The sequence below is a fragment of the Trachypithecus francoisi genome, unplaced genomic scaffold, assembly GCF_009764315.1.
Source record: "Trachypithecus francoisi isolate TF-2019V2 unplaced genomic scaffold, Tfra_2.0 Lachesis_group15, whole genome shotgun sequence".
In the NCBI taxonomy this organism is placed as follows: domain Eukaryota; kingdom Metazoa; phylum Chordata; class Mammalia; order Primates; family Cercopithecidae; genus Trachypithecus; species Trachypithecus francoisi.
The window spans coordinates 110,832,080-110,850,332 of NW_022681460.1; the positions used below are offsets into that span (position 1 = coordinate 110,832,080).

Here is an 18,253-nt window from a genome sequence, read left to right on the forward strand (position 1 = left end):
TGCGGCTGCACGCCCGACCCAGCCGCACCCCCTCCTCCCCGCGGGCCGGCCGAGCGCGCGGACCCTGCACTGGGCAGTCGCCGCTGGACCCCGGGCTGCACAGGCTGGGCTCCCCGCGCGGTGGCTGGCCTTTTTTTTTTTTTTTTTTTTTGCAACGCTTGCCAACCTGTCAGCTGATGGACCTCATCACCCATAGTGGCGCATGTAGCTCGGCCGCAGCTCGCTCCATTCACGCCGCGCCTCCCAAGCCCGCCCGAGGCCCCCGGCCCCCTGTGCCTAGCGAGAGGCCTGCAGACCCCGGCTGCAGCTGGTCCCCGGGGACCCGCGCCCCTCTCACCCCGGCCTCGCGCCGCCCGCGGGGCGCTGCAAATAGTCCTTTGTTTACATGCAATTCCTTACTCCGCGGAAGGAGGCCGGGGGAGTGCTGAGTTTTCACCAGCTGTTTCCCGCCTTGAAACAGACATCTGATCAGCTGCAAACACACACACACACACACATACACACGCCCGGGGAGGCAGGCCGGAGAGACCTCCCTCCCGCCCCTCCCGCCCGCCTCCCTCCCCTCGCCGCCGCCGCCGCCGCCGCCAGCATCTGGGACCGGCCGATTCTGCACCTCCGTCCGGCGCTGCCCTTTGATTCGGATTTCCATCTTGCATTCTCCGGCTGATCGCGGGACCTGGCTTGTGCAGAGGAGGGGGGCCGATCGCTATGGAGTATTTCATGGTGCCCACTCAGAAGGTGCCCTCTTTGCAACATTTCAGGAAAACAGAGAAAGAAGTGATAGGAGGGCTCTGTAGGTGTGTACTCCTCCTTCCCCCACCCCCTTCCTACCATTGCAGCCCCCGGCCAGCCCGCCCGGGCGGGCGCGCGTGTGCGCACGCATGGCCCGCGCCGCCGACCCCGCTAGCCTTTCTTAGCTGCCTGGACGTCTGCAGCCCCACGCGCCGGGTTCGCGCCTCCCCGGGACCCTCCTCCCTTGGAGCATGGGGGCCCCAAGCGGCCCCGGCCACTTTTGTCCGCTGCAGGCGAGCGAGTCGCAACGTTTGTAAATTGCAAACAGACCCACGTGGTTCTGCAGCAGTCCCGGCCATGCTTGGTGCTGGTGGCCTTCCCCCCCGCGCTTCCTCTTTCCCCCTCCCGCGGCGGCTTCCTTCCTCTCCTTCCTTCCTCGCGACCTTAGGTCGTCCCCATCCAAGGGGGTCTCGGGGCCCGGGGCGCGCGTGGGGGTGTAGCTAGGGCGGCTACAATGCAGCCATGCCGCGGCTCACGGCGCGGGGTGGGGGCGGGGAGCCGGGCACTGTGCGTGTTTGCAGAGCGGGGCTACAGCGGGGTTGGGGGCGTGCTCGCGTGTGGGTGTGGGGGGTGGGCGGGCCCCGAGGGGCCCGCGCGGCCGGTAGGGGCGCCGCGGCCCGGGGCACGTTGGCTGCCGCTCGCTCGCCCGCCCGCGCCCGGGCGCTGTTTACTAGCGAGGCCTGGACGTGACTCTGCAGCCCTCTTGGAGTAGGCGGACCTCTGCGCGCAGCCTCGCGGGAGCTGTAGTTCTCCGTGTCCTGCTGGTGCAGCATTGTGGGATTTGTAGGCGCTCCTGGGCCACGCTTTCCCTGCACAAAGCTCGGACCCATGGGCACGGTGGGCAAGGCAGGCCAGGTGGGCAGGCCTTTTGGGGAGGGGACACCTGAGGCCGCCTCTAGCCTCGCAGGGCAGCTTCCCGCCGCACGTGGGTTTCCTCTGCAAACTTTCCCATCCAACGCCCCTCCCCCCTGCCGTAAACCGAAAGCGTCGGGTCCCCCGGCCGGGTGGGTGGCCCGAGGTCCGCAGGCCTCCCCAGAAGCCACTTTGCAAGCTTTGGTCCTAGGTTGCTCGAATCCCAAAGGGTGATGGATTCAAGGGCCACACACAGCTAAGCCACCCCGCACACTTCTTAAAATGCACATGCCTGAAACTCTGATCGCTGGCGCCGGACATCTGCATTTTGAACGACCCTCCGGGCGGGTTATGGGGGAGGTGGGCGTTCTACGGAGTGCGCAAGTTTGGGACCTGCGGCCCCTTTCCTGCCGCGCTGCTCCAGGAGCGAAATGGCTCCCTAGGGCTGGAGCCACGTGCTCTGCCGCCCGAGGCAGTCTGGGCGGGGATTGAGGGAGGAGGAGCCCGCCGGTGTGGCACAGGCTGGTGGACACTAGCGCCTGGGAATCCGGCCTGGAGGAAAGGTTGCTGCACACGTGTAGACACTCCTGCCCAACCCGCTGCCCCAGGGGTCCCCACCGTAAGGCTACTCTGAAGTTCCCAGTCAATACCTAGACTTGGGCCAGTTGATGGGTTTGGCAGCTGGCAGGGATGCCCGAGGGCTGGCCCTTGCACGAGGCCCACCTGGAGGACCCAGTAATAATAAGTAAAAAAAAAAAAAAAATTCCTGAGCTGTTTTTATGTTCTGGGGGCTCACTTTGTTAGAATTTTCTCATTGAATTGTCATAATCTTTCTATGAGTCAGAAGTGTCTTTTGATTCCGTGTAAAGAGGACACAGAGACTGGAGAAGGGACCACTACAGCAAGTGGTAGAGCTGGAACTTGAACCCTTGTCCTGGGGTTGCAGGCTGCTGCAGGGCTGGGCTGGCAGCCTACAGTGGTGCAGTTGAGCTGCTGTGCCTGCTGGAGAGGACATTCTGGTCCTGATCCCGGGCAGGGTTGGGGGGCCCTCTGGCTGCCATGCCTGGGCCTTGGGTGAGTCCTCTCAGGGCCAGGTAAGATTCTGGCTTCAATTTATCCCTGCCCCAAGCTTCCCTTTGGAGGATACCAGCAGTCCTCCAGGGTAGCTGGATCTTGGTAGGCCAAGGGCTTGAAGGTGTAGGGCCTTCGCCCAGGGTTGTGCACGGCAATGTCCATTGCAAGACAGTTGTCAGCTGTGCATTAGGCATGGAGTTGGGGGTCCCTGGATTTGCTTATCTTCAGTAGGGGTTGCAGGGTGAGGTGGGAAGCCCGTCCGGGATCAAACGTGTGCTTTAGGCAGGACCTTCTGGCCAGATGCATTTGCTTTTCTGGGTCATCTCAGGCTGGTGGGCTTCGCTCCATCCCTCAGTGACCAGCAGGGATTTCCCTTTCTGTCTCCCAGGCCTGCCAGAGGGGAGTGTAGGGAACAGTGCTGCGCACACAAGCTGCAGATTTTGGACCTGTCACCTAATGGTTCTGTGTCTGGAAAACAGTGCCCCTGTGAGAACATTAGCTATGAGTATGGAAAGCGCCTGGTAGCTGTTAAAATGACATTCAGTCTTTTTTTTTTTTGAGAGAGAGAATCTCACTCTGTCACCCAGAATGGAGTGCAGTGCTGCTATCTTGGCTCTCTGCAACCTCCGCCTCCTAGGTTCAAGCAACTTTCCTGCCTCAGCCTCCCAAGTAGCTGGGATTACAGGCATGTGTCACCATGCCTGGCTAATTTTTGTATTTTTAGTAGAGATGGGGTTTCACCATGGTGGTTGGCCAGGCTGGTCTCGAACCCCTGACCTTAGGTGATCTGCCCACCTTGGCCTCCCAAAGTACTAGGATTACAGGCATGAGCGACTGTGCCCAGCCACTAACATTCAGAGTCTTTTTTTTTTTTTTTTTTTTCAAACAGAGTCTGGCTCTGTTGCCCAGGCTGGAGTTCACTGGTCGGATCTGGGACCACTGCAAACTCCGCCTCCCGAGTTCACGCCATTCTCCTGCCTCAGCCTCCTGAGTAGCTGGGACTACAGGCGTCCGCCACCTCGCCCGGCCAGTTTTCTTTTTTTTTTTGTATTTTTTAGTAGAGACGGAGTTTCACCGTATTAGCCAGGGTGGTCTCTATCTCCTGACTTTGTGATCCGCCCCTCTTGGCCTCCCAAAGTGCTGGGATTACAGGCTTGAGCCACCGCGCCCGGCAACATTCAGAATCTTAAAGGCATGTATATGGGCGAGTATATGGTAGTCTCTATCCGTATCTTGTGTTTTTTTGTTTGTTTGTTTTGAGATGGACTCTCACTCTGTCGCACAGGCTGGAGTGCAGTGGCACAATCTCAGCTCACTGCAATTTCTGCCACCAGGGTTCAAGCGATTCTCCTGCCTCAGCCTCCTAAGTAGCTGGGACTACAGGCCCACTACACCGTGCCTGGCTAATTTTTGTATTTTTAGTACAGATGGGGTTTCACCATGTTGGCCAGGATGGTCTCTATCTCCTGATCTTGTGATCTGCCCGCCTCATTCTCCCAAAGTGCTGGGATTACAGACGTGAGCCACCGTGCCCGGACGCTCAATCTGTATTTTTTTTTTTTGAGACGGAGTCTCACTCTGTCACCCAGGCTGGAGTGCAGTGGCTTGATCTCGGCTCACTGCAACCTCCGCCTCCTGGGTTCACGCCATTCTCGTGTCTCAGCCTCTCGAGTAGCTGGGACTACAGGCGCCCGCCACCATGCCTGGCTAATTTTTTTTGTATTTTTCTTAGAGACAGGGTTTCACGTGTTAGCCAGGATGGTCTCGATCTCCTGACCTCATGATCCACCCGCCTTGGCCTCCCAAAGTGTTTGGATTACAGGCGTGAGCCACCACGCCCGGCTCCATCTGTATCTTAAAGCTCCTGGGCCCTGCTCGTTGACTCAAGCCTGTAATCCCAGTACTTTGGAATGGCGAGGGGAACGAATCATTTGAGCCCAGAAGTTCAAGACCAGCCTGGGCAACATAGCAAGACCCCACCTCTACAAAAAATTTAAAAATTACCCCAGCATGGTGGCATGTGCCTGTAGTCTCAGGAAGAGGCTCATGGGAGGCTCATGTGAGGCTGAGGCAGGAGGATTGCTTGAGCCCAGGAATTGGAGACTGCAGTGAGCTATGATCATACCACTGCACTCTAGCCTGCGTAACAGAGACCCTGCCTCTTAAAAAAAAAAAAAAAAAAAAAAAAAACAGTAAGACTGGGCACAGTGGCTCACTCTTGTAACCCTAGCACTTTGGGAGGCCAAGGCGGGAGGATCACTTGAGCCCAGGAGTTTGAGACCAGCCTCAGCAACGTGACGAAACCCTGCTTCTACTAAAAATACAAAAAACTAGCTGGGTGTGGTGGTGTGTACTTATACTTCCAGTTGCTTGGGAGGCTGAGGAAGGAGGATGACCTGGGTCCAAGAAGCTGACGCTACAGTGAGCCAAGATCATGCCATTGCACTCCAGCTTGGGTGACGGGAGTGAGACCCTGCCTCTAAATAAATAAATAAGTAAATAAAAATTTAAAAAATAAAATAACATTTAAAAAGCTCCCATAAGAAGGAGTTCGAGAAAACTGAAGGCTTTGGAGTGTTCGTTGGGTCCCTGATTTATTTATGAAGCAACAGCATTCTGCTGGGACTGAGAACACAGCCACGAACAGGATGTGACTCCTGTCTTCAGCAGCTCACAGCCTCGTGGTCCTAAAAGGTCTTGTAGACCCCCTAAAAGTTTCATGGGTTGTTTTGGACACCTGGGTGCAAACTAACTCTTGGGCCTCAGCCTCCCGAATACTGGGACTACAGGCATGTGCCATGACACCTGGCTCATTTTTGTGTTTTTAGTAGAGAGGGGGTTTCACCATGTTGGCCAGGCTGGTCTCGAACTTCTGACCTCAGGTGATCTGCCCACCTCAGCCTCCCAAAGTGTTGGGATGACAGGCGTGAGCCACCGTGCCCGGCCTTTCTTGATCTCTTTTAAACTTCACCGTGACCCTGCGAAGTGAAGCAGTGTTTCCGTATTTTACAGATGGGGAAACTGAGGCTTGGTGTTCCACAGCTAGTAAGTGGCAAGGCTGGACTTTTTGCACTTGAGCCCAGTGCAGGATTCCCACTGATGGGCTGGAGGAGCTTTGGGGAAGGGAGGGAGGCAGGGATGTTTCTGATGGGAACAGCCTGGGCGTGGTGTGTTCTGGGCCCGCGGGGAAGGGCGCAGACTGGCCTGGTCAGAGCACAGAGTATGGGTGAGTAGTGTAGCAGCAGCCGGGATGGAGCATGGATGAGAACCTTGGGCTGATGGGGTGAAAGAAGGATGAATGAGTGCCTTCGTGCTTTTTTGGGTCTGGGAGAATCCCGCGCGGACTTTTCCACGTTGACTGTGTAGATGTTAAGTGATCCTGAGGTGTGTGAGTGAATTCAGGGCAGTGGGAAAGTTCTCAGTGGCCGGTTTGAGGCTGGACCTGGGCAGGCAGGTGTAGAGGGATTGGGGGTACTTAGCTTTGGGCTGGGCAGGGATAGGTACCTGACAGGGTTCTAGACTTGAAGGGTGTGCCCCATCCCCCTAAGTGTCTGGTTGAGACACCAGTGTCAGTCTCAGCAGATTTTGTGAGTGCTGTGGTGGTAGGTGTGGCGGCTCTGGTCTTAGCATCCAAGGCTGGTGCCCAAATTTTGTTCCTTGGCCATTGGCTGGTCAGTGACCTGTCTTATTCCTAAATCTAGGGCAGCCCCTGGTTGGCCCCAGGAGGCTGGCTTGTGAGAAGCAAGAGAGCCTCGGTGTGGCTGGACATGGTGGCTCAAGCCTATAATCCCAGCACTTTGGGAGGCTGAGGCGGATGGATCATTTGAGGTCAAGAGTTTGAGAGCATTCTGGCCAACATGGTGAAACCCTGTCTCTACTAAAAACACAAAAATTAGCTGGGCATGGTGGTGGGCGCCTGTAATCCCAGCTACTCTGGAGGCTGACGCGTGAGAATTGCTTGAACTCGGGAGGTAGAAATCGCAGTGAGCTGAGACTGCGCCACTGCACTCCAGCCTGGGCAACAGAGCAAGACTACGTCTCAAAAAACAAACAAACAAACAAACAAACCCAACCCCCCCCCCATAATTAGCCGGGCATGGTGGCTCACGCCTGTAATCCCAGCTACTTGGGAAGCTGAGGCATGAGAATTCCTTGAACTCGGGAGGCGGAGATTGCGGTGAGCCAAGATTGTGCCACTGCACTGCAGCCTGGGCAATAGAACGAGACTCAAGTCAAGAAAAAAAAGAGAACCTCGGTGTCAGTGGACTTGGGCCACCTTTAATTCTCACCTGGAGGAGTCTGAAGTGGCCAGGGAGAGGATAGTGGACCTTTAGTGTGTGTGTAGGACCTTTATAGACCTTAACCGTAAATGCAAAACCCCAGAAATTGCTATCAGAAACTTTCAGGCATTTGGAGAAAAATCCACTTTATCCAGTGCAGTATCACCTGGAAATTTCAATTAACCATCCTTCATCAACAGGAGCCCCTGGTTGGTCAGCCATCAGAAGCCCTGGTTGGTCAGCATTCCACCAATAAGAATTACTGGTTAGCTGGAACTCCACCAATCACAACCCCTGGTTAGCTCCTATCCACCAATCAGAAGCCTTGGTTAGAATGCATTCTATTAAAGGACTCTGTCGGCTGGTACTTCCAGGGCAATTTAGGTGAGTTATAGTTGAGGGTCTTGGTGGCAGATTCAGGTCCCCACGAGGAACTGTACCTTTGGGGGGGAAATTTGCTTTCTTGGATTTAAGAAAGTGGTTAACCTAAGTTAAGCACTAGGTTAGCCAGCAACTGGTTTCTGAGCCAGGAGACTGGGCTGATGGCTTCGGAGAGGAAGGAGGCAGGATGGAGCATTGGAGAAGCTGGGCCGGCAGATTCTGGTGCAGAGGAGGAGGCGACACAGGTGCCTGATCCCAGCCCCAGCTCCTCTTCCTTGTGAGAACTTCCGGCTGGGGTTTTCGGGACTCGGGTCTGGTGGTCTCCTTTGGTCTTCCAGTTAGTGGGCTGGCTTGCGGGGAAGGGAAAGAAGAGGCTGAGGGTCAGCTCCCAAGAGCAGAGGAATTGGTGGGACTTGGGCCGGGAGGTGCAGGAGGGTGCATTTGGCTGCACCCTGCCCTGCCCGGCTGTTGGGTGTGACCTTGGGCAAGTCACCTCACTTGTGGGCTTGTGTTCAGAGGGGCAGGGGTGATGGCTGAGCTTGCAGTCACACCCTCCCTTCTGGTAAGTGGTGGGCTGTGTGAACTAGCGGTCAGTAGAGGCGCTTCAGTGGGTTGGCGTCTGCAGGTTGCTCTTGTGCCCGGTCTGGCTGCTTGACCTTGGGATCATCACCTCCCTTCCCAGGACCCTGCATTGCTTGCTCACTGTAATCTCGGCCACCCCACTGGGTTTCTGTGAGAATCAGGCAAGGAAAAATGTAAATGAGGTCTGTGAATAATAAAAAGAGTTACACGATTACAGCGATTTCTGAATGCCTGGTCCTTTTTTTTTTTTTGAGACAGCATCTCACTCTGTTGCCCAGGCTGGAGTATCGTGACATGATCACAGCTCACTACAGCCTCAACCTCCTGGGCTTATTCCATCCTCCCACCTTAGCCTCCTGAGTTGCTGGAACAATAGACACACTCCACCATGTCTGGCTGATTTCTTTAATTTTTTGTAGTGATGGGGTCTCACTCTGTTGCCCAGGCTGGTCTTGAACTCTGGGGCTCAAGCGATCCTCCTGCTTTGGCCTCCCAAAGTGCTAAGACTATAGGTGTGAGCCACTGTGCGTGCGCTGGTCTTCTCTTTTATGGGGATAACTGTCACCTGCCGGTTGGGGCATCTGGGTCTGTGGGACGGTCAGAGCTCATTCTGCCCTATGGCCTGACACCTGTTCTGGGGTCAGGGTTCAAGTCCCAGCACTTGCTGCAGCTGGTCCCTACCCAAACTTCTGTGCCCCCCTCTTTACCTGGGAGGCTTCAGGCCACCTGACTGAGGAAGATTGTGACAATTCAGTGAGAAAATTCTAGCCAAAAACTTAAAAAAAAAAATGTACACCTCTGTTGTGGACCCTCCAGGAGGGCCAGCTCTCAGGTGGCCCAAGGCTGAACTTGGTGCTCCCTTTTCACCCCCAGGTCCTGGTCAGCTCTGGCCTTTGGGCATCGCCAGGAGGGGCCCAGGGGCTCGGTGGGCGGGGGTCTCTCCCCACATCTCTCCTGAGGGGGATGGCATTGCCTCCAGATTGCACTTACCTTGTGTTGTGGCTTGCTATGGACATCTCTTCCCACCTCTTACTTCCAAAGATCCCCAGGTTTAAACCACCCACTGCAGAGCAGTCCTGGTCCCCTTGGCCTGTTGGCCTCTCTGAGATGGTATGGTCTGAGGCCATGCCAGGCCTGGGGGCCTGGACTCTGCCCCAAGGCTGGGCCACACACAGCTGTACAGCAGGCCTGCTCCAGTCCCCCTGTTACCTCCACTTCAGGGCAGGGGAACTGGGAGAAGTGAGGGCACTGATATCCAACTAACTGACCCTAAAACCATCCCCTCTCTGCCCTGAACCCTAAAGTCTCTCATGGAACATGGGGGGCATGGGCCCCTTTTGCAGTGCTGACATTTCAAGACCCTGTAAGCGAATTGTACCCTGGGTACAGGCCCTGGGCCTTTGGGTCCTGGTGGAGGAAGGGGCTTGGCTTGATGAGGACGGATGGAGGCTGATTTGCATCCAGACTCCCGGCGTCGGACACCTCTCTATTAGTAGAGGAAGCTGAGGCCGGGGAAGGGGCAGGGATGCGTCCAGGGTCCCACAGGGAGCCAAGGCTGGACAGATGGGGCAGGCTGGGTGGGACCAGGAAGGCCACGGCTGTTTCCAGCTGTTGCAGATGTGCTCCCTCCTGGGTCCATGCAAACTCCTTTCCGCCTGCGGATTGGCGACGGGGACAGGGCACACAGCAGGGGAGTTAGACTTGGCAGCCCCTTGACCCCAGACTGCCCCTGTCAATGGAGCAGGAGCTGCCCAGAACCCTTTTCCTGTTCTCCCAGATTCAGGGGCGTGAGCCCCCATGGACCAGTCCTGGAACAGGGCACCCCGGGAGGGCCCCTCAGGAAGAGGCCCGGGCTGCGGCTTCGGGTGGGGCCGGCAGACTTTGCTGGGAGCCCAGCATCTGGAAGCTATCAGGCCAGGGGCGGGGGGAGTTGCAGGGGAGGTCCAGGGAGGGGGACATGCCTCCTCCAGGCCACACACAGGCCCAACCCTCGGGAGCGTGGCCTTGGGCCCACAACTGCTGCCTCTGCTCCCTGGCCCGCAGCCCCGCCCCCTGGCGCACACGCCCCGCCCTCGTCCGAAGCCACGCCCCAGCCAGCAGCCTCGCCCTCTTTCCCCTGGCTGCCTTCGCACCGCACTGGTCGCTGCTCCTGCAAGGGTCAGTAGCGCTTCCCAGAGCATGGTGGGGGCCTCGCTCCTCCAGCACGGGGTGGATCTGTCTCTTGGAGTGCGTGGGCTGTGGGGAACAGTGTACCCAGGGGTTGTTGGCTTGGTGTCTTTTTGGAGAGTGAGTGATATTTGTCTTCTGTGAAGTCTTAGCTTAGTGGGGCTGGGGCTTGTGGTGCAAGGCGTGGCCGTGAGGGAAGGAAGGGAGTGGGGATGTCTTCCTCAGTCCTGGGGTGGCAAAGCCTGAGACGCTGAAGAGGTGCCCCAGGTGCTCAACAAGTCGCTCAGAAGTGTTCCAGGAGCAGGGACAGTGTCCCTGAATATTATCTGCATCCCATGTGCATCAGAATCACACCACCCACGTTTCTGGGCCCCACCGGGCCTGCTAGTCAGACGCTGGGGCCAGCACCCATTGTCTGCACAGTTTCTAAGCTTCTGGATGTTTTGATGTTCAGCCACACTGGGAATTCTGTTCCGGAGGAGAGACTGCTCCCCATGAGGAAAGCCAGGGAGGGGATGGGTTTTGTTGTTGCTGTTGAGACAAGGTCTTGCTCCGTTGCCCAGACTGGAGCACAGTGGCGTGATCATAGTTCACTGCAGCCTCCAACTCCGGGGCTCAAGCAATCCTCCACTTCAGCCTCCTGAGTAGCTGGGTCTACAGGCGTGCACCACCACACCTTGCTAATTTTATTTTTTTGTAGAGACAGGGTCTCATTACGTTGCCTAGGCTGATCTCAAACTCTTGGGCTCAATGATCCTTGGCCTTGACCTCCCAAAGAACTGGGATTACTGTGCCTGGCCCGGGTTGGGTTCTGAGCGGACTATCTTACCCGCAGCCAGCTGATTCAGTCCGCCCTGGTGTCCCAAAGAGCACCCCTCCATCACCCCGTGGGGGTGGCCTGGCATCTTTTGCAGGAGGGGAGGGATACAGGTTCCACTGGGGCCCTCTGGAGATGAATGATGAAGAGGGCGTCTTGGCCGAGCTTGTCCCTGTCCTCTCTGGCAGCCTTGCCAACATTCCACTAACTCCTGAGACTCAGCGGGACCAGGAGCGGCGGATTCGAAGGGAGATCGCCAACAGCAACGAGCGGAGGCGCATGCAGAGCATCAACGCGGGATTCCAGTCCCTCAAGACCCTCATCCCCCACACAGATGGAGAGAAGCTCAGCAAGGTGGGTGAGAGCAGGGAGGGCTTCCTGGAGGAGGCGGCAGGCTCCCGCCGGGAGAGGAAAGTGAGCTCTGGTAAACACTGCCAGCCTGACTCTCGGCTTTTCCACGCCCTCAGGCAGCCATTCTCCAGCAGACAGCCGAGTACATCTTCTCCCTGGAGCAGGAGAAGACCAGGCTCCTGCAGCAGAACACACAGCTCAAGCGCTTCATCCAGGTGCGCCCTGTCCTCCTTCCTGGCTCCCTCTCCCTGGCATGGGCATGCCAAGTACCCAGCCATGGGCCTGGGACTCAGGTGTGGCTGCAGGCCCCTTCTTGCCCACTGACAAGTACTTCCAGGCACTTGTTTTCCTACCCTGGCCTCAGTTTCCCCATTGGTCAAGTGCGGTGGAGTGGGCTCTGGAAGGAGCCAGGTGACTGTTCTGGAAAGCAGCCCATTCTCCTGGCATTTAGCTGGTTTGTTGGACTTTCAGAAGGGGCTCCCTGAAGATTCACCTGTGTTGGGCAGCTTTGGGGGGCTGCGATGGAGCCCCAATCTCCGTGGTGGTCAGGCACACTGACCGACTCCTTGGGGTCCCCAGGAGCTGAGCGGCTCGTCCCCCAAGCGACGGCGGGCAGAGGACAAGGACGAAGGCATCGGCTCTCCGGACATCTGGGAGGACGAAAAGGCAGAGGACCTGCGGCGGGAGATGATTGAGCTGCGGCAGCAGCTGGACAAGGAGCGCTCGGTGCGCATGATGCTGGAGGAGCAGGTGAGGCAGCGCCCTCTGCTGGGCGCGGCGCGCGGTGCAGCGGGCGTGGAGCCTGGGGTCGCCCTTCATGCTCTGTGGCCCTGGGTTGAGCCCTATTTGCAGGAGCATCTGCTGCGGTGCCAGGCCTAGGAGTGGGGAGCAAGCCAGACACGTCCCTGCCCTCGGGGGCCACCGTCTGCGTCGGGGTGGGAGAGATTAGTCAAAAGATCTCAAAAATGTAACCATGCTTTGGGAGGCCGAGGCAGGTGGATCACCTGAGGTCAGCAGATCCAGACCATCCTGGCTAACACGGTGAAACCTCGTTTTTACTAAAATTACAAAAAAAAAAAAAAATTAGCTGGGCGTGGTGGTTGGCGAGTGTAGTCCCAGCTGCTCGGGAGACTACAGCAGGAGAATGGCGTGAACCCAGGAGGCGGAGCTTGCAGTGAGCCGAGATCTTGCCACTGCACTCCAGCCTGGGCGACAGAGTGAGACTCCGTCTCAAAAAAAAAAAAAAGTAACCATGATGGGCTGGGTATGCTGGCTCACACCTGTAATCCCAGCACTTTGGAGGGCTGAGGTGGGAGGATCGCTTGAGCCCAGGAGTTTGAGATCAGCCTGGGAAGCATAGTGAGACCCTGTCTCTACCAAAAAAGATACGAAAATTACCCAGGTGTGGTGGGGTGTGCCTGTAGTCCCGGCTGCTCAGGAGGCTGAGCTGGGAGGATTGCTTGAACCCAGAAGGTGGAGGCTGCAGTGAGCCGTGATTGCACCATGGCACTCCAGCCTGGGCGACAGAGTGAGACCCTGTCTCAACAACAACAAAAAAAGGGCTAAGTGTGGTGGTGCACATTCGTGGTCTCAGCTACTTGGGGAGGCTGAACTGGGAGGATCACTTGAGCCCAGGAGGTGGAGGCTGCAGTGAGCTGTGATTGTGCCGCTACACTGCAGCCTAAGTGACAGAGGGAGACCATGTCTCAAAGAAACCAAAAAACAAAAACAAAAAACTTAACCATAATGTAGGCCAGGCTGGAGCTGTGGCATCAGGAGGGGTTTTTCAAGGGATGCCCCAAGGCTCTTCCCTGGAAGTGGGAAGTTGAGTCTCATAGTTAACCAAAGGACAGAGAAGGGTGTTCCTGGCAGAGAGAACAGCCATAGGCAAAGGCTCGGGCAGGAGGGAGCATGGTCCAGTGGGGGCCGAGGTGGGAGGCGAGAGGAGCCAGGGACTGAAGGGCTCTGGAAAGGCTTCTGGCCTCTGCTGAGGGGGTCCCGCCCCGTGGTAGGGTTTTCAGCAGGAGTGAATGAGCTGCTGTAGGACTGATAGGGGAGGGTATGCTCCCGGTCTTGGCCCTGAGCCCAGGCTGTCCTGCCTCCAGGTGCGCTCGCTGGAGGCCCACATGTACCCGGAAAAGCTCAAGGTAATTGCGCAGCAGGTGCAGCTGCAGCAGCAGCAGGAACAGGTGAGGCTGCTGCACCAGGAGAAGCTGGAGCGGGAACAGCAGCACCTGCGGACCCAGGTGAGCAGGAGGCGCCTGGGAGTGGGCTCTGGGGATCGGGAAGGGGACAGGGGATCTTGAATGGCCGAAGCCTCTCCCTAGGCCACCTCCTCTCTGTTTCTTAATATAAAGGGGGTGAGGCAGTTATATATACACTGGCCGGCTCTGCATGAAAGGGAAGTGGATGGGCCGAGAGAAGCCTTGAGAGAAAGGCTGAGGGCTTCTGTTTTGCAGCTTCTGCCCCCTCCGGCCCCCACCCACCACCCCACGGTGATCGTGCCGGCACCACCTCCCCCTCCTTCCCACCACATCAACGTCGTCACCATGGGCCCCTCCTCAGTCATCAACTCTGTTTCTACATCCCGGCAAAATCTGGATACCATCGTGCAGGTACCTGAACTTGGGAAAGGGGCAGCTTGTGGGGGTCATACTCCAGCAATAGGCTCTTGAGGGGAGACTAGAAAATAAGGGGAAGAAGAGGAGGAAGATGGTGCTTGTGTGGGAGGGGGTGGAGGGCTGGAAACCTTGGGGCGCCCCCTCCTCGGGTCTGCAACTGGAGAATGTGAGGGCCAGAGACCTGGGCAGGGCCTACCATGCCAGTAGGAGGAGTTGGCCGGAAGACTATGCCTTCCCTCAATATGGGGTTTCCGGAGAGGGTCCTTTGCTCCCAGAGCCCCCTGGTTACAGAGTTCCTGCATCCAGCTCTCGGGGTGGTCCGGAACATTGTCTCACCTCCATCTCCTAGGACCTGAATGGAGATGCAGGTGGCAGGGTTGGTGACAGTTGGGCCTCCTACAGAGGAGGAAGCTCTGTGGGTCAAGCTTGAAGTTATAGTTGCATTCCAGCTTTGAACAGGGCCCCTTGAGGGACCCAACGTCAGAAATCAGTAAATAAATAAATAAATAAATAACTCAACCAAAAAAGCCAAAACAGGAAAAAAAAAATCCATCAATCTCCTCGAATTTTAATTGTTCATAAACCTTCCTAATTGTGTAATACAATTAATAACAAAGGCCTTTGATAAGTTAATAGGCAGGCTTTAAAATACATAAACATATGGCCAGGTGGGGTGGCTCACACCTGCAATCCTAGCACTTTGGGAGGCCGAAGTGGGTGGATCACCTGAGGTCAGGAGTTTGAGACTAGCCTGGCCAACATGGTGAAAACCCCATCTCTATTAAAAATACAAAAATTAGGCCTGGCGCGGTGGCTCAAGCCTGTAATCCCAGCACTTTGGGAGGCCAAGACGGGTGGGTCACGAGGTCAGGAGATCGAGACTATCCTGGCTAACCCGGTGAAACCCCATCTCTACTAAAAAATACAAAAAAAAAAAGTAGCCGGGCGAGGTGGCAGGCGCCTGTAGTCCCAGCTACTCGGGAGCCTGAGACAGGAGAATGGCGTAAACCCGGGAGGCGGAGCTTGCAGTGAGCCGAGATCGCGCCACTGCACTCCAGCCTGGGCGACAGAGCGAGACTCCGTCTCAAAAAAAAAAAAATACAAAAATACAAAAATTAGCTGGATGTGGTAGTGCATGCCTGTAATCCCAGCTATTTGGGAGGCCAAGGCAGGAGAGTCGCTTCAACCTGGGAGGCAGAAGTTGCAGTGAGCTGAGATTGCACCACTGCACTCCAGTCTGGGTGACACAGCGAGACTCTTTCTCAAAAAACAAACAAAACATATGAAAGACATACCTAATGTCTTTCTTTTTTTTTTTTTTTTTTTTTTTTTTTTTTTTTTTTTTTGAGGCGGAGTCTCGCTCTGTCACCCAGGCTGGAGTGCAGTGGCCGGATCTCAGCTCACTGCAAGCTCCGCCTCCCGGGTTCACGCCATTCTCCTGCCTCAGCCTCCCGAGTAGCTGGGACTACAGGCGCCCGCCATCTCGCCCGGCTAGTTTTTGTATTTTTTAGTAGAGACGGGGTTTCACCGTGTTAGCCAGGATGGTCTCGATCTCCTGACCTCGTGATCCGCCCGTCTCGGCCTCCCAAAGTGCTGGGATTACAGGCTTGAGCCACCGCGCCCGGCCTTTTTTTTTTTTTTTTTGAGATGGAGTTTCGCTCTTGTTGCCTAGGCTGCAGTGCAATGGTGGGATCTCAGCTCACCGCAATCTCCACCTCCCAGGTTCACGTGATTCTCCTGCCTCAGCCTCCCGAGTAGCTAGGATTACAGGCCTGCGCCAGCATGCCCGGCAAATTTTGTATTTTTAGTAGTGACGGGGTTTCTCCATGTTGGTCAGGCTGGTCTCGAACTCCTGATCTCAGGTGATCCGCCCATCTTGGTCTCCCAAAGTGTTGGGATTACAGGCGCGAGCCCCCGCGCCTGGTTGATACATATAATTTCTAAGCAGCACTGGGACTGTCGTCTTCCTGGAATGGATTTTTCAATGTAACAGAAGGATTTGGAAAGTTTGTTCCTGGGTCAGGCGTGGTGGCTTTTGCCTATAATCCCGGCACTTTGGGAGACTGAGGCAGGAAGATTGCCTGAGGTCAGGAGTTCAAGATCAACTTGGGCAACATAGCAAGAACCCCCTCATCTCTACCAAAAATAGAAAAGTTAGCTGGGGGTGGTGATGCGCCCCTGTGGTTCCAGCTACTAGGGAGGGAATGGTAGGAGGATTGCTTGAGCCCGGGAGTCTGAGGCTGCGGTGAGCTATGATCGTGCCACTGCACTCTAGCCTGGGTGACATAGCGAGACCTTGTCTCCAAAAGAAAAGTAAAAGGAGTTTGTTTTTCCTGGACTGTAGTGGGCCTCCCCTGCTGCTTTGCAAGGCTTATTTCTGGGATATGTGTTTTGGGGGTGACAGTGGCTGGCTGAGGGCCCCCACCATCTCCTGGCTGGCCGTATATTCCCGGCCGAGCCTTCTCAGTGGTTGGTCCCTGTCCAGGCAATCCAGCACATCGAGGGCACCCAGGAAAAGCAGGAGCTGGAGGAGGAGCAGCGGCGAGCTGTCATCGTGAAGCCTGTGCGCAGCTGCCCGGAGGCCCCCACCTCTGACACCGCCTCTGACTCCGAGGCCTCAGATAGTGACGCCATGGACCAGAGCCGGGAGGAGCCTTCGGGGGACGGGGAGCTTCCCTGACTACCCCCCCTGCCCTCCTCTCCCTTCTGGGGGCTGGAGGGAGCCGGGGCAGCCACAGGGAGAGACGTGGGTGAATGAGTGAGAAATTTTTACAAAATTACGATGTCATTTGGGTCTCTTTTATGACCTCTTTTTCAATACTGTAAATCGACCTTTGAACGAAGCCACTCAACCCGAGATTCCAGGGCTGGGGTGTCGCAGAGCGTGTGGGAGCATCGGCACCCCAGGGCTGGGCCTCGGCCCCGGGGGCTGGGGGAAGCTGACACGGAGATGCCTGGCCTCTCTCTGCCAAAAAGCATTTTTTTTCTTTTAAATATGTTTTTTAAGAACAGGGAAAATCCAACAAAACCCCAGGTTGTTTCTTCCCTGCCCGGAGCCAGCCTGGGACTGTCAGCCTTCCATCCCTTTCCCTCCTCTTTTTGGGTTTTCTCCTTTCTCCTTTAAGCACTTAGATGGGTTGGGGTCAGACTGGGCCGGGGTGTCCTGGGGGCCCGGGGGTCTCCGTTGCTTCTCGGTTGGGGTTTGCTGCTGCTGTGCCCCCCTCCCCCTTCCCCATCTCGGCACTAGAATTCGCCACTCCCCCACCCCCCAGCCCCCACCTCTGCCTCTGGGTCTCATCTTCCACCCCAAAAATGTCTGTCTCTCTCTTTTTGTTTTGTTTGTTGTTGGTTTTGTTTTGTTTTTTTGGGTTTTGCTTTCTGTTTTTGTTTTGTTTCTCTTTTCTGTTTTTTTTTTTTTTTTTTTTTTTTAACAATTTTGAGGTCTTCGTGTTCAAGGAGAAGCTATTATATTTTGTTAAGAAAGTGGGGAGAAAAAAACCAAGAGGCCACCGTGCCTTTGTAAAGAAACAAAATAAAGTTTGTACTTTGTTTTTTAGATTCTGAGTCTCCTGGGTGTGTGCTGGCCTGAAGACGAGGGCAGGGCTACCACGTCTAGAGTAGTGGGGCTCCTTGGGCCCCCCAAAGTGGACTGGGTGTGTATGAGCACAAGCACCTCAGCTTGTGTGTGGTGTTGCGATGAGACATTGGGGTCCTCAGTTTCCCTGGGATTACCCTGGGTATTCTGTAAAGATGGAAGATGGTGTTGAGGTTGGGGAATGGCTCTTTTGTGGGAGGCACAGAGAGAAGGAACAACCAAGCCTTCGATTCCAAAAGCCTGGGAAAGGACACAGGTGTTCAGGGGCCCTGCTTGGTCCCTAGGCTTGGGTTAATCTTGGGCTTCTGTAACTTCCCTGAACCCCATCCTCTCCTCCCCTAGAAGGGGAGCCCCATCACCCCACTCCCTGTGGTGTGGTGTTTAAGTGCTAAGATCCTGGAATTGGTCTGCCAGAGGTCAGTTCCCTCTCCGACAAACCACTTCTTCTGAGCCTCAAGGGCATTGCATCCCATTGGGGATTGGCGTGGTCCTTTATTTTGAGACAGAGTGTCTGTAGCCCAGGCTGGAGTGCAGTGGTGTGATCTCGGCTCAGTGCAATCTCCAGCTCCTGGGTTCAAGCAATCCTCTTGCCTTAGCCTCTCTAGTAGCTGGGACTACGGGCCTGTACCACCACGCCCGGCTAATTTTTGTAGTTTTAGTAGAGACAGGGTTTCACCATATTGGCCAGGCTGGTCTTGAACTCCTGACCTCAAGTGATTGGCCTACCTCAGCCTCCCAAAGT

At 56.0% G+C, this 18,253-nt stretch overlaps 1 protein-coding gene across 1 annotated transcript; it reads left to right on the forward strand.

The window, feature by feature from the left end:
- Positions 1-202: 202 nt before the first annotated feature.
- TFAP4 (transcription factor AP-4) lies at positions 203-17,472 on the forward strand. The gene is made up of 7 exons (XM_033235912.1): positions 203-797; positions 11,133-11,298; positions 11,412-11,510; positions 11,875-12,045; positions 13,401-13,541; positions 13,755-13,910; positions 16,402-17,472. The coding sequence occupies exons 1-7, from the start codon at positions 709-711 to the stop codon at positions 16,594-16,596; spliced, it is 1,017 nt and encodes a 338-aa protein (XP_033091803.1). The 5' UTR covers positions 203-708; the 3' UTR covers positions 16,597-17,472.
- The last annotated feature ends 781 nt before the right edge of the window (positions 17,473-18,253 follow it).